The 13,011-nt window shown below is 41.1% G+C and overlaps 1 protein-coding gene across 12 annotated transcripts in view; it reads right to left on the bottom strand.

Moving 5' to 3' along the window:
• ANKHD1 (ankyrin repeat and KH domain containing 1) overlaps positions 1 to 13,011 on the bottom strand; it is a 99,686-nt gene that overhangs the window by 22,631 nt on the left and 64,044 nt on the right. For all 12 annotated transcript variants that reach the window (XM_057377659.1, XM_057377660.1, XM_057377661.1 and 9 more), the window contains 7 exons: positions 7,112 to 7,257; positions 6,850 to 6,961; positions 5,927 to 6,072; positions 4,338 to 4,480; positions 3,368 to 3,581; positions 1,970 to 2,145; positions 1,023 to 1,185 (listed from right to left, as the gene is read on the bottom strand). In XM_057377659.1, coding sequence (XP_057233642.1) covers positions 1,023 to 1,185; positions 1,970 to 2,145; positions 3,368 to 3,581; positions 4,338 to 4,480; positions 5,927 to 6,072; positions 6,850 to 6,961; positions 7,112 to 7,257 — 1,100 coding nt within the window. The remainder of the gene's footprint in view (positions 1 to 1,022; positions 1,186 to 1,969; positions 2,146 to 3,367; positions 3,582 to 4,337; positions 4,481 to 5,926; positions 6,073 to 6,849; positions 6,962 to 7,111; positions 7,258 to 13,011) is intronic.

Genomic DNA, 13,011 nt, shown 5'->3' with positions numbered 1-13,011 from the left:
TACAAGTTTMATATCTCTCAATTCAATGCAAAAGACAAAACAAACAAGAACATTTCTGGTAGGCTGCTTGTTTGGGAAGAAGGGCACTTACTGCTTGCTTAGTGCTGACAGCACAGATACTGTTCTGCTTCAGGGTGGCAAAGACAAGCTCTGCCACAAATTATTCTTTATTTTAAAATACAAGGACTGGAGACAGCTCTTYAGGGTTTTAAAAACAGCAAAGACAACCCTCTTTAGACACCCTCTGTCACCCAATCCAACTCTCTTGCCACTCCATGAAGCTGACTTGGATTGTTCGATTACAAGCTAAGTCAGGTCAGGGAACTGAGSCACCTGAATGCTCTCCTGGCAAGCACATTCCTCAACTGCCAGGGTACACTGTGCAACCACACAAAGCACCCAACTGCTGCTTCTGAAGTTATGTGAAAGCAATGTGAAAGCAGAGGCAAGCTCAGCATTGTTGTTTGTCAAAAAAGCTGCACACTTCTTTGCTATTTTTTTAATGGCAAAGCAGCCACAGTTAAAAAATTCCTCTGCTACAGCTACGCTCCTTGCATCAAACACCACAACTGATGGAACCATCACAAAGCAATGTTCTTCCTGCCAAGAAGAAAAGGCAGTGAGTGACAAAAGAGCTGACTACACAGTGTCCCATCACAACAGATTAGGARCAGATTRAGAGAAGCATAATGGAATAAGGACRGCTTATTGCAGACTAGTAKTGTGTTCATCTCAAAAGCAGGACTGAAATAAGCAGTACAGAAATATGGAAATCTCAAACAGTCAAAGTTTTTGCACAGTGTACAACTGGAAGTTATAAAGCTAACATAATTCATGGAACAGTTTTTCAACTCTCAGAAACTGGATCTGTATGAAATATAGTAATTATGACTTTGAAGCAGGTATTTTATCAAAGTAGTAATTTTCCCATGTTATATTTGATTCTTCCAAAACCAAGCATTCAGATTCAAGACCAAATGAGAAGCACTATTTTGAAAACATAAAAGCAGTTTRTCTCCTACCTTGCGAAATGCTGACATAAGAGGGGTAATTTTTCGATTATCTGCAGCATCCACATCTGCTCCTGCTTGCACAAGCAGCTGGACCACGTCGTAGTGCCCACCGTTAGCTGCCAGCCACAGCGGGGTGTTTCCTTTCTTGTTCCGAACATCAATGTGTGCCCCTCTAAAAACACAGAGTCAAATGGGATGAGTAAAGGTGGAAGTCGCAGAGCAAGATCACAAAACAGAGAACAGCAGAGTTTAGAGCTTTAGTAACCAAAATATAGTAGCAAGATATGAGAAATTCTGTCCCTGCAATTTGCTATTTCATTTGCAGGGTAGTGACACGGGGATTACTTAAACCTCCCTTGCAGAAATGAACTTTCATTTCATGTCACCTACTGCACCAGAGATATGCAACCAGCAACCTTTAAATTATCAGTGTGGTGACTACCTACAGGACAAAGCAGACCCTTGAGATTTTAGCAGCACACTGCGTTATGCTTGAAAAACTCAAGAGCTACTTCCAGGCTTTGCCCCTCAAATGACAGTGAGGAAATGCTCACGTGGGAGCTGCTGGATTCACACACAAAAAAGCTGTCCATGACAGACTGTCTGCCTGCCTCTGGTCCCAGCTGCCTGCTTTGCTTAATTAACACTGCAACAGCAAGATATTCCAGGATAACACTGAAGAGCAGGAACAGATTTAACATCTTACTTTCAAAGTTCCCCATTCCCTTTGCTCTCAGGTGCATGAGCTAACGTAAACAAGAGCACCCTTGCCATAGAGGGATCCAGAACACATGTGCCACTAATCATTAGTCATAGATGCTTTGGGTTGGAARGGACCTGAAAGCTCAYCTTGTTCCAGCCCCCTTGCCACGGGCAGGGRTGCCACCCACKAAATCAGGATGCTCAGAGCCCCACCCACTCTGGCCTTAAACACTTAATGAGAAGAAAWGATTTACCGATTAATGAGGAGCTCGCAGAATTTGTAGTGGCCCTTATCTGCTGCAATTGTTAAAGCCGTATCTCTTGAGGAAGGCACAGGTGGGGCATTCACATCTGCTCCTTTATCAAGGAGAACCCTTCCAACCTCYGCATAGCCTCCTGAAGCTGCTTCCATCAGGGGTGTGAGACCAGTCTGTGCAAAGAGAATGAGTTACTCTGTGAAATCTGTGCAATATACTTCAGATAAGACATAAATGATTCCTACAAAGGGAAATCGGATTTTTATTTAGCTGCTTATATTTAGTTTAGGAGCCTAACTTCAAGCAGTCTCTTCCTCAAAAAAAAAAAAAAGCCCAAAAACCCAACCAAAAAAAACCCCAACAACAAAACAAAACACCCACACACAAACCAACCAAACAAAACCAACCCAAAACCCAAATACTCTTGGGCTTTGATTTATACAAACCCAAGCAAACTGTTGACTAAGCACCACCAGATACCTGTCTCAACAGCAAATGCAAAGTTTAAAACAACATCTCTACAACAGAGGTTAGAACAGAKTCAAATGAAGACACAAAAGTTTCTACAAAAATACTCAGAAACTGACTTTATAGCTTTTCTCTAGCCTCCCTTGGCACTGAGACTGATCCGGGCCCAATTTAGTTGCCAGGTCAGACTGTTAAAAAAACTTACACCAGCTGCTAACATGCCCAACTGACCATTTGAGAGCTGGCTTTTATCCATATCCCCTTTTCTCCAGCCACAGTCATTCCAGAAGCAGGCGGGGTAGACAGACACAGCAATTATTTCAGCAGCCTTAGGAGTTACCAAAAATTCCTTTGTGCTGGGGAAATCAGTCTGGCTGTCTACACAAGCTTTAAGCTTGCTTTATGGCAGGAGACAAAGCTGTCCCAGAGCACCAAAGGATGGGACCTGTGGAGCATTTCAGAGGCACAGAAGGTCACAGTACTGAAGCCATGGGTTCTACAGCAACGTAAAAGCTTTACAAAAAAGTCTGACTGCACTACTTCTGTTGTAGACAAGAAGTCTGCTCTATATGAGAATCACAAGCAACACTATTCTCTTCCTGCCTAGACTTCACTTGCATGTAAAAATACCTGTATCTGTTCTGTTACTGAACATCACGTCAAGTTTAWACCTGAAAAAGTCTAGACAAGAGTCAATCCAAGTTTCATTATAAACTTGGACCAGTCGGCTTTTCCCTAATGGAAAAAATTCATCATCGTTGATACTTTTTTATTTTTTAAAAGAAACCAAATTTATTTCAGAACACTTAAGTGCTCTGACGTAATAATTCCTCTGAGCCCAGAAAAACTCAAAGTTACAGGAAAATTTGAAGAAACTTGATGATTCAGAGACAATAAGTCATAAGGAAAGGCAAGTCCCCCACTTACCTTTGCCCTGTGCTCGACATTGGCCTTCCTGTCCAAAAGCAGACTGACCACCTCTGCCCGGCCCTGGAAGCAGGCCAGGGTGAGGGCTGTGTTRCGGTTGGTCTCGATTTGGGCATTGATATCAGAGCCCATATCAAGCAGMAGCTTCACGGCAGGTACGTGGCCATTCATAGCAGCCAACATCAGAGGAGAAATCCCYAGCTTACTCCCAGTCCTAAGGGAAAGAAACAAACTGCAGTGCCCATAGCAAAAGAAAAGCTCCGGGAAATACAAGAGCAACAGAATGTTTTGTTGTAAACCAGAAAGGAACATATAACCTATACAAAATAAAAACACTGATCTAAATAGTAGCATTTTTAATTGATCAGGAGAAGTCACCAGAGGAACTGTATCCAATAGACAATTGCAATTTATAAACAAGGAAAATACATGTCAGCTGTTAGACATCTTGATGGCCAAAGCAGACATAAGCCTTAAGCTACATACACTAAAATCCAGGCTACATCTGACTCTTTAAAAAAAAAAATGCTTCTAGCATAGCTGCATCTTTAACTTTCCCTAGTTAAGAGTTCTTGCTCTGTCTAGTGTTAGAATATATGTAAGTTTTCTTAAAATAAACAGACAGGAGGCTTAAAAGACACTGCTGTGTACACTTACTCCTCTGCCTGAACAGGAAATATTCAAACACAAAGAGCACTTTGGCTTCTTCCTTTACATGGTTCTACTGGAAAGTTTGACTTCCAGACCTCAGAATGGTGGAAAAGGGAAAGAATGGCTTTGCAAACTATAATCCCTTACAACTTAGGTACAAGTCAGATGAAATCTGTGATAGTTAAAGGCAGTTTAAAAGCACTAAGATAACAGGAACACAAAAGATGTCATCAGTGTAGAAAGACTGTTATAAGGAGGTCTGAAAGCACCYGAGATTCCAACCTGTGCCTCAGGATGGACTGGTCATATGGTGTATTACCTGGAATTAATTTCTGCCCCAGCATTGAGAAGAATCTTGATGATATTAACATAGCCACCAGATGCAGCAAGGCTTAATGGCGTGTAATCAGACACATTCCTGTGTTCTTTATTTGCTCCCCGGGCCAACAGCAAATCAACAACCTGAAAAGACAGGAGGTGTATTAACAGACATTTTGTGGCCTTTATTATTATCTTCCAGGGAGTGAAAGGATGTTACCACAAACTTTCCAGTATGCTACCAGCTCCCCTTGTCAACAGACAAGATTCTACAGGAAAACCTCCACYCTCTTCTGCTTATCTTTTCCCTATCTCAGTACAGCCCCCACAGACCATGACCACAGCAGATGAGCACTTGCCTGCCAAAAAGATTATTATACCCAAACAAAACTGCAAGGCTTTAAAGTGAAGCTCTTCCTGGGAATCTTAAGTTTGCAAACAAGGGATCTACCCCACTCCCATAATGTCTCACAATGTTTGARCATCTCCTTCAGAAAAACTTGTTTGACAACTTTAACTCAAATGAYTCTTGAGACAAGTTTGACTATCTGTATCATATGAACTTTCCAAAAAAACACATGGCAAAAGTCAGAATGACTGATGTTAATGGAATCAGCACAAGGAAGGACTCCTCTATCAGAAGTTGCTTAAGAGGAATAAAACAGGAGAAAATGAAAACATTTTGGGTGATTTACTGTGCTTCAGTGGGCCTTATTTTACTATGAACACAAGCTAGGCGATTTCTAAACAAGMCAGAAAAAAGGCTGTTATGCCAGAAACATGAGGTAGATTCTGGCATATGGAAAAAAAAGAGGAAGAACAAAAGACTTCAGTTGTTCAATACCTAATGCTACTCCTACAGGCCATGCTKATCTTGGCTTTTTTCATGAGAAACACTTTTACTCTCATAAGATCTGGAATTCGAAAGTAAAGTGGAAACTTTCCAATTTTGGCTAACTGTTTTAATCCCTAAACTAGTACAGAGCCCTTGGCCTCTCCATGCCATCTTCTAAGGTACTATGAACAGGACTGAAATAGGAAGGATTTAACAATTATTTGGACAACAACACATACACAAATCTGACAGAATTCTGAAACATCCTYAAAAGACTGCTACAGTGTGTCCTGCATTGCATTGGCACTTGTCAGCTCTGTGCATTATCACAAAAGCCATGYACTGTCCACACAGAATCCCAATTTYTGTGCTTGYGTGCCTGCAMCAGCTGTTTCAGGTTTGAGAACAGAGAAGATAGATAACAAAAGTGYTCAGTCAATAAAGTTATTGAATAATTATCTGCTTCCCTCACAGAAGTACTTACCTTGTGAGGATACACCTGACTGAAGAAAGACCACAAGTTATCACAAGTGACCATGACCATTAACTAACAAAACTGGGATAGGCAAGGAAGAGAAGGAAAATACTTCTTCCTTTCTTGGAAGAGAGAAAAGCTCTTGAATTAGCTACACTGAAACAGATGAAAAATCTTCCAGAAAAAAAGTAAGGTGTATCATCAATAGAAGAAACTCAACAGTGTGCAAAAAAACCTATCTGCAAGTAACAACTGGAGCCCTTTGAGGACATGTCTGTACCTCCTGGCGTCCACCGGAGCATGCCAAGGAAAGCGGAGTATCCTTTGTGCGCTCGGACTGTGCCTCTATATCCCCACCTTTGTCCAGAAGAATTTCCACCACACCAACATGTCCAGCAGTTGCAGCCAGAATCAGAGGCGTAAAACCTAGTAACATGAGATTGCATTAAAAACCAACCGTAAGAATCTCAGAAGTGGTATTAAGGAGCAGAMATGCACAAATGGGTTAATTCACAATGACTTCCACTAATCACATCTCTTCCTCAGACTGGGGGTTTCCTGATGAATGCCACAATATCAGAACCTTTCCCACCCTTTTCTGACCCTGTCACATTGAGGCTCTGATTCCAGCCAAAGGCTCTTCAGAAGAAATCTAAACAGTGCTTGCAGTGATCAGTTTGGATTAAGTTCTGACCAACTCCTCTCCTTGGAGAAATCACGGCTTGCTGCCTAATTCCTGTTTAATAAAGCTCCAACCAGTGACCACATTTGCCCTGCGTGTGTTGCTGATTGCCAGTGGTCACTRGAGCTCCAACACATGTGGCGTGGTGGTTTTATTCTCTCAGCTCTAAAAGATGTGAGATTTGCTGAACTCTGCTCCTGAGAACAATATCCAATACCTTGGCTGATAACTGCTACCCTTCAGCTCTGTCAGMCAAGATTTGATGGTTACCCATCAGCTCCTCTATCCAGCTTGCCAAGGTCATTTGTAGAAGGTGAGTGATAAGGACAAAAGTCCCCCACATTTCACAAATCTGCCTAAGATCCCRCTCAGGTGCACTTCCTCTGAAAAATGCAGACAGAAGCTCACTGGCTTGGTAAGACCAATGTTACCACATGAAGTGTAAGAATTCAGTTCACATTTTGAAGTTCACTGTTTCAAGTTATAATTCACAGCCAAATCATATTATTGTTTTCACTTACCCTTCTTGTCTCTGTGTTCAATATTGGCACCACGTGCGATCAGCACAGACACAAGTTCCTCGTGCCCTCCCGCACACGCAAGGGTCAGAGCAGTGTCGTGGTTACTTTCAGTCTTCATGGATAAAAAAGAAAAAGAAGCAGATATTCAGAAATTAAAAATAAAGACAATTTTATTATTTCTACAACACTACTAGATTTTTTTTTTTTCCTTTCAGAACTTCTCAGAAAGCAAACCCACTCCAAGCTAAGCTCCATTACTCACATGTGCATCGATGTCCACTGATGGATACATGGGGAGCACAGCCTGGGAGGGCACATTGCTCGCTGCCTGCGGGCAGGGCTCGGGCGTYGGGGACTCGGTAGCGTGCGAGGAGCTGGTGGAGCCGCTGGGCACTCTGCTATTCACAGCTGAAAAGGAACATCCAGCTTTTAATCCACTCTTAGGAATGCCCCGTTTTATAAGAAAAATATTAAGTCCCATAAAACTGCAATGGTCTAATGTCAAAATGGTAAMAGGGATAAAACAAATTAAATGTTCCTAAAAACAAAAAGCAGCTTTCCGGCAGTTAAACAGTGTAAGCATCATCTCCAAACTGTAATAAGTTAGAAAATAATTTTATTAATTAGTCTGTATGCATTACAAGTGTGAATTATGAAGGTGATTAGTTACCCTTTTCTAACTGTAACCTTCACTGTAAAAGAAGAGTTCAAYCATATGCTCAATTTAAGCAGGCAAATGATTTATCACTAACACACAAACCTAATAAATAGATCTCATTCTGAATCCCAAAATTTTTCATGTAAAGGTTAGTGCACACTTAGCCTCCAGAGAAAGTTTGCAGAGCAAGATGACTGACAGCAACTCCCACTATTAATCATGTCTCAGCTTTAAACCAACCCAGGAAAGTGGAAGTGAAGCAGACAGCAGGGGGCAGTCAACAAAAAAAAAGGAAAGCTAAAAACTGTGCTCCTAAAATTTATTCTGATTGATGCACAGCATGTAAAAGATGTCGATCCTGAAGATCCAGCATTGCTCAGGAACACAAGAAATGCAACTTTATCTTCTTTATTTTCTTAAAGAACAATGTTAAAAAATCGTAATTGAGAATMAGATGTTTTTCACCTAATTTTAAATCAACAAGCAGAGAAATCTCCCTGGACATATCCACTGTGAGGCCAGAACTCCTGCTTGCCTCTGTAACTTGATGAGAGGCCAAGTGGAGCCTGGATCCCTGTAATCAGCTGGGATTACCTGCCAGGAAGGTCTAACACACCTACACACAAGCTCCGTGTGTGCTTTAGCTTCAGTAATCCCTGCTGATTTGACAAGTATTGTCACTGCTGGATTGCCAAATATTGTGCAGCTGATTTGACAGGTATTGTCACTGCTGGATTGCCAAATATTGTGCAGTTGATTTGACAAGTATTGTCACTGCTGGATTGCCAAATACTGTGAAGCCTCATAAGCTGGAAAATCTGGTGAGCTTTAGTTATTCCAAAATACACAGTATTTAGCAGTATTCCTGGAAGAAGCAACTAAAGCAAAACACTAACAGCTACAGGTAAGAAATAAGCAGCAGCRTTTTGCTTTTGTCCAAGTGTTAAGATGATGAACTCAAACTTGTGTATGACCTAAAGAAAAAATTTTGCAAACCTTTCCCAGTTCAACCTTCCTCATTCCATTGACTGATTACACACCAGCAATTACTCACAGGAAAACRGCACAGATGGAAAAGTCATAGAAAAGCTCCCACATGACCATTAATACACTAATTTAGCCTGTAGAGCTGCCTGAACCTGACTAAAGGAAACACAGACTGGAGCACAGGAAGGTGGGTCATTTCCATTGGCTCTGGAGACATGGCAGGGGGGTTCCCTGGAATCTGGGGAGGTTCAGTTTTCAGTTGCATTTTTTAAGCAAAGCATTCTCCTTGGTGCATAGGCAAAACCAGCATTGGTGATTTGGTCATCACCTTTAAGCAATATAGTAYCAGATCTGAATTCCTGTTACAATCTTCATGAGCAAACCAGATTTGTATTAAAAGTTTTAAAYACAAAAGCTCTCACTTTACCTGCTCACTATAGATTACCACTTATAGCAGCAAATGAGCATTTATTAATGCAATACGATTGTTTTCTTGTTTAATACACTGAAGTGAAAGATAATAATTGGATTTCTAAAGATTATTCCTTCCAAAATACAGACACCGTATCACCCTGTTAATGACTTATGCTAAATCAAGCTGGTCCTGCCTCACAAAAAACATTGGCTCAATTTTTTCAGATCTTGCAACTACAGATGCATGTAAAACATGCATGTGCCATGCATGCAGCACAGGGTGTGCAGARGGACTCCACTGGAGCCAGTTTAAGGGTCTTAAAGTAATATATTCAGTGTTGCTGTCACAGGTTCCACAAATTCTCTATATTTCACAACCATGACTGAAAACATCCAAGTATTTCTCACATACTTTAGATTTTCATCATGTGTTTGAAACATATAAGTGTGCACTAAGCACTTCATGTGCACAGTAAAAATGTTAAACATGAGAAAACATCAAAGACAGTAGAAATTAAGATACCCTGYGCTGATACCCTATAATCTGGTTTAAAGTAAAATCTAACAATAAATATTCCTACAACACCCACCAATTAATCACCCCCTCTATAGCTGCWGAGTTTACAAATTGGCAGGATTTTTCCAAGTGCCATTTTTTATTTCCTCAGTGTGGTTGGCAAGTTGGGCCCATGGAGCAGGAGTGTAATTTGTGCTCTGTGGAGCAAATAAAGCCTGAGAACTTCTGCCTCCAGTTTCATGGGGCTGACACTACTTGCCGTCAACTCCAGGGAAATACCAATTTTGTTACAGAGGTTTTAGATGTGTCCATAGACTTCAATATTCAAAATACTTGCTTTTAGAAAAAAATTATCCTACACATGACAAAATCCACATTTCCACCATTCTACGAAGGATTTGCAGGTCTGTCTTAGTATCAGTTGAAAGCTGAATGAGGATCTTTAAAGACATGAATGACTATGTTCAAAGTTCTGAAAAAATATCAAAGGAAATAAACATGAGTAAAACAAAAGAGATAAAGAATTTGGTATTTTATCCAAGTACGATCCTGGAGCATTGACAGTATCTGGAGCAAGCAGCTCCAGATGAGATTTCAGCTGTAGGCTGAAACTATGGCAAACCAACTGCTGTCATGACATGAGCATGGGCATTCAGGAATTTTGRACTTAGATCTTAGTTCCCTTTTCCTCAAAGGAATTGGGATTTTCAGGACACAGAGAACCATCCGTTTTCAAGCCTTTCAGGCAGCTTCTCAGTAACCTGCTACTGCAGAGGCTTTTGCCCATTGATAACTGCAGCTCTTTTCATGCCTCACTCCACAATGTCTAGTAACCAGTTCTAGTCCAAACACCAATCCTCAACACAGTAACTCAGATGTCACCTGCTAAATTCTTACCTTAAAATACCATAATTCTGTATCATCAACTACAACCACAGTGTCAGAACCACAGTKTCTCATTACACACCTGAAATTTCAGTTTAGAAACATCAGCTCACAGGACAAGAGTGGGACAGAAGAGCACACACAGTCTCTTGAGTAAAAATACCAGCTGAGCAAAACAAAGAGAAATAAAAATATTCCAAATAGAGACAAACGCCAGCAACACAGAAAAGCGAGTGCCTCATCTTTAATACTCTAAACCACAAAAAAGCTTCGATTCAGATACTGCAACTAAGAAATTTACTATGGARAATGCAGAAGGTGAACTGAAATGAAACTTAACAAATGCAAGACAAGAGGCTGCAAGAAACCAAATAGATATAGAGTAGTGAAAATCACAGATGTGTTCCAAATTAATGTACTGTTTTCCCATGCTAAACTGCACCATGTCTCTGTCTCTTCTGTAAACCTGATCAAAATTTTGACTGTAGTAAGTCACACCTTTAATGCACTATTAGGTGCAAGATTTTTGCATCAGTGCATCTAAATAAACTCAATTACCACCAAAACATTCTGAAGTGGAAAGAACTGCTTCCTTTTTAGGTTTKAGCTGACTTCCCAAAAGGTACTTGGCTACTTTTGCAGAGCTTCGTGAAAGAGAGGACATGTGCCATAACTCACTGACACTTTGCACCTTGACATCCRCAACCTCAACACCTCCCAGATGGCACATCATGCCAGCAAAATGATAAGATAAATATTCCACTTATGTGTGTTGCCACTGTTAAGTTGGTCAGCCAWATAAAAATTTGTAGCTTCACAGAAATTGAAGTTCTCTGTTACAACTGGTAACRACTGAGGCTTGGAACCATTTGCCTCCTACATCATAGAATCCCAGAAAGGATTGGAAGGGGTTGGAAGGGAACCTAAAGCTCATCCCCAGGTTGCTCCAAGCCCCATCCAACCTGGCCTTGGACACTTCCAGGGATGGGGCAGCCACAGCTTCTCTGGGSACCCTGTGCCAGGGCCTCACCACCCTCACAGRGAAGAATTTTTCACCAATATCCCATCTAACTCTGCCTTTTGGCAGTGGGAAGTTACTCCCCTTGTGTAACTCCATCCTGTGTCCCAAGTTCCTCTCTTGAAGCCCCTCTTTAGGCACTAGAAAGGGCTCTAAGGTCTCCCTGGAGACTTCTCCAGGCTGAACAMCCCCAGSTCTCACAACCCGGCTGCAGAGCAGAGCAGCTCYATGGCYTCCTCTGGATATCACCACTGGTAAAAGCAACAGCAAAAGGTATTTTGGGCAGAGGGAAAAGTAATTTCTGTTCTTCTGAAGCAGTCCTCACCTGAACTGAAATACTCAGCAGGAATAAAAAACATTCATACCTCTTCTAAACCCTGAGTCACTCACTACCATCATTGCATGGGATCAAGGGGATTCCTCACTGGCACCCCAAGTGGGACACAAGCTCCCTAAAAGCCAAGCCTCACATGCACCAGGTACAAGCCCCTGAACCATTTTATTGGCATCTGTAGCAGGCATGTAAAAATCTGATCTTGTAACAGCTTTTGTTGCTCAAAATTTCTTTACAAAATTAAAAACTAATGGGCAGGTTTGTGGAAAAAGCACATTTTAGATATGGATCAAAGAGTTCAGAGTATGAGTGGATAAATTTACACTTTGTTTTTACACAGGATATAAATCCTGTAGTAGGATTATAATTTACATGGGGGTCACTTTTACAGTCTGGATTTACAAAGTGAGAAAAKTATCTATCTTCTGACAATTTTTCTCAGAGGGGAAGAAAGTGAAAGAAATGCACRAATTTCAGAAGAAAATATATTTCAATAAAGCAACATCAATAATTTTTTGCAGAAGCCTCTGGAATTCAATAGCTACAGTCTCCTCAAGTTGCATTTCTGWAAATGTAGTTTCTAACATAGAAGAAGGTACTATTGGTAGTGATKTCTGAAATACATAAATCTCATGTCTTAGCAAAAAATGTCTTTAATTACTTAGCAAAACCAGTAGCCATTTTCAGAAAACAAACCAATGTCTATTCAACTTTTTAAAATTATTTTTAAGATAGTTTTTTTTGGTTGTTTGCAATCTTTTTTYCCACAGCACAGTTCTCACACTCAGCAGCACTGCAGCACTTTTCACTCTGTGGGGGCACTGAGTTTGTGGCTGTCAGAGCTGCTGACAGAGGGTAGAGGGTACAGACTCCATGGTCTTGTGCCAGACACGTTCAACTCTCAGCAACAGCAACAACTCCAAAAATTAATCCTTTCCTGATTGTTCTGCATTACCTATTAAAATTTTCCTCCTTACAGACTCCAGTACTAAAATTYTGAGTAATAAAAACTGAGAATGTTTTAATGTTGGCTGAGTATTCTGAAGAGCACCACAGAGAAATGAGGGAGGCTGCATGCCAGAACAGGGGGAACTAAGACTGATGCTCTATAAAACAACTGGAATTACACCGAGGAGAGGACAGGAGCTGGTACAACCACCCCACTACTCCACCAACTCTGGGTGCCATGGAAAGTTGCAAAGTCTCAAGTAGTCTTGACTTGCATGAGATTGATGCAATTACCATTCCAAAGGCTCCCAGGAATGGCTGGACAAGATCTCACTGCACACTTCTACAGCCTTGACATGAACTTCAGAGGACAAGGCAGCGAYTACGAAACGGGAGGGGCA

The sequence above is a fragment of the Malurus melanocephalus genome, unplaced genomic scaffold, assembly GCF_030028575.1.
Source record: "Malurus melanocephalus ecotype Western Australia unplaced genomic scaffold, MMel_1.1 scaffold_321, whole genome shotgun sequence".
Lineage (NCBI taxonomy): Eukaryota > Metazoa > Chordata > Aves > Passeriformes > Maluridae > Malurus > Malurus melanocephalus.
The sequence above is the reverse complement of the archived record's forward strand: the minus strand, read 5'-3'. Positions and strand labels throughout refer to the sequence as shown.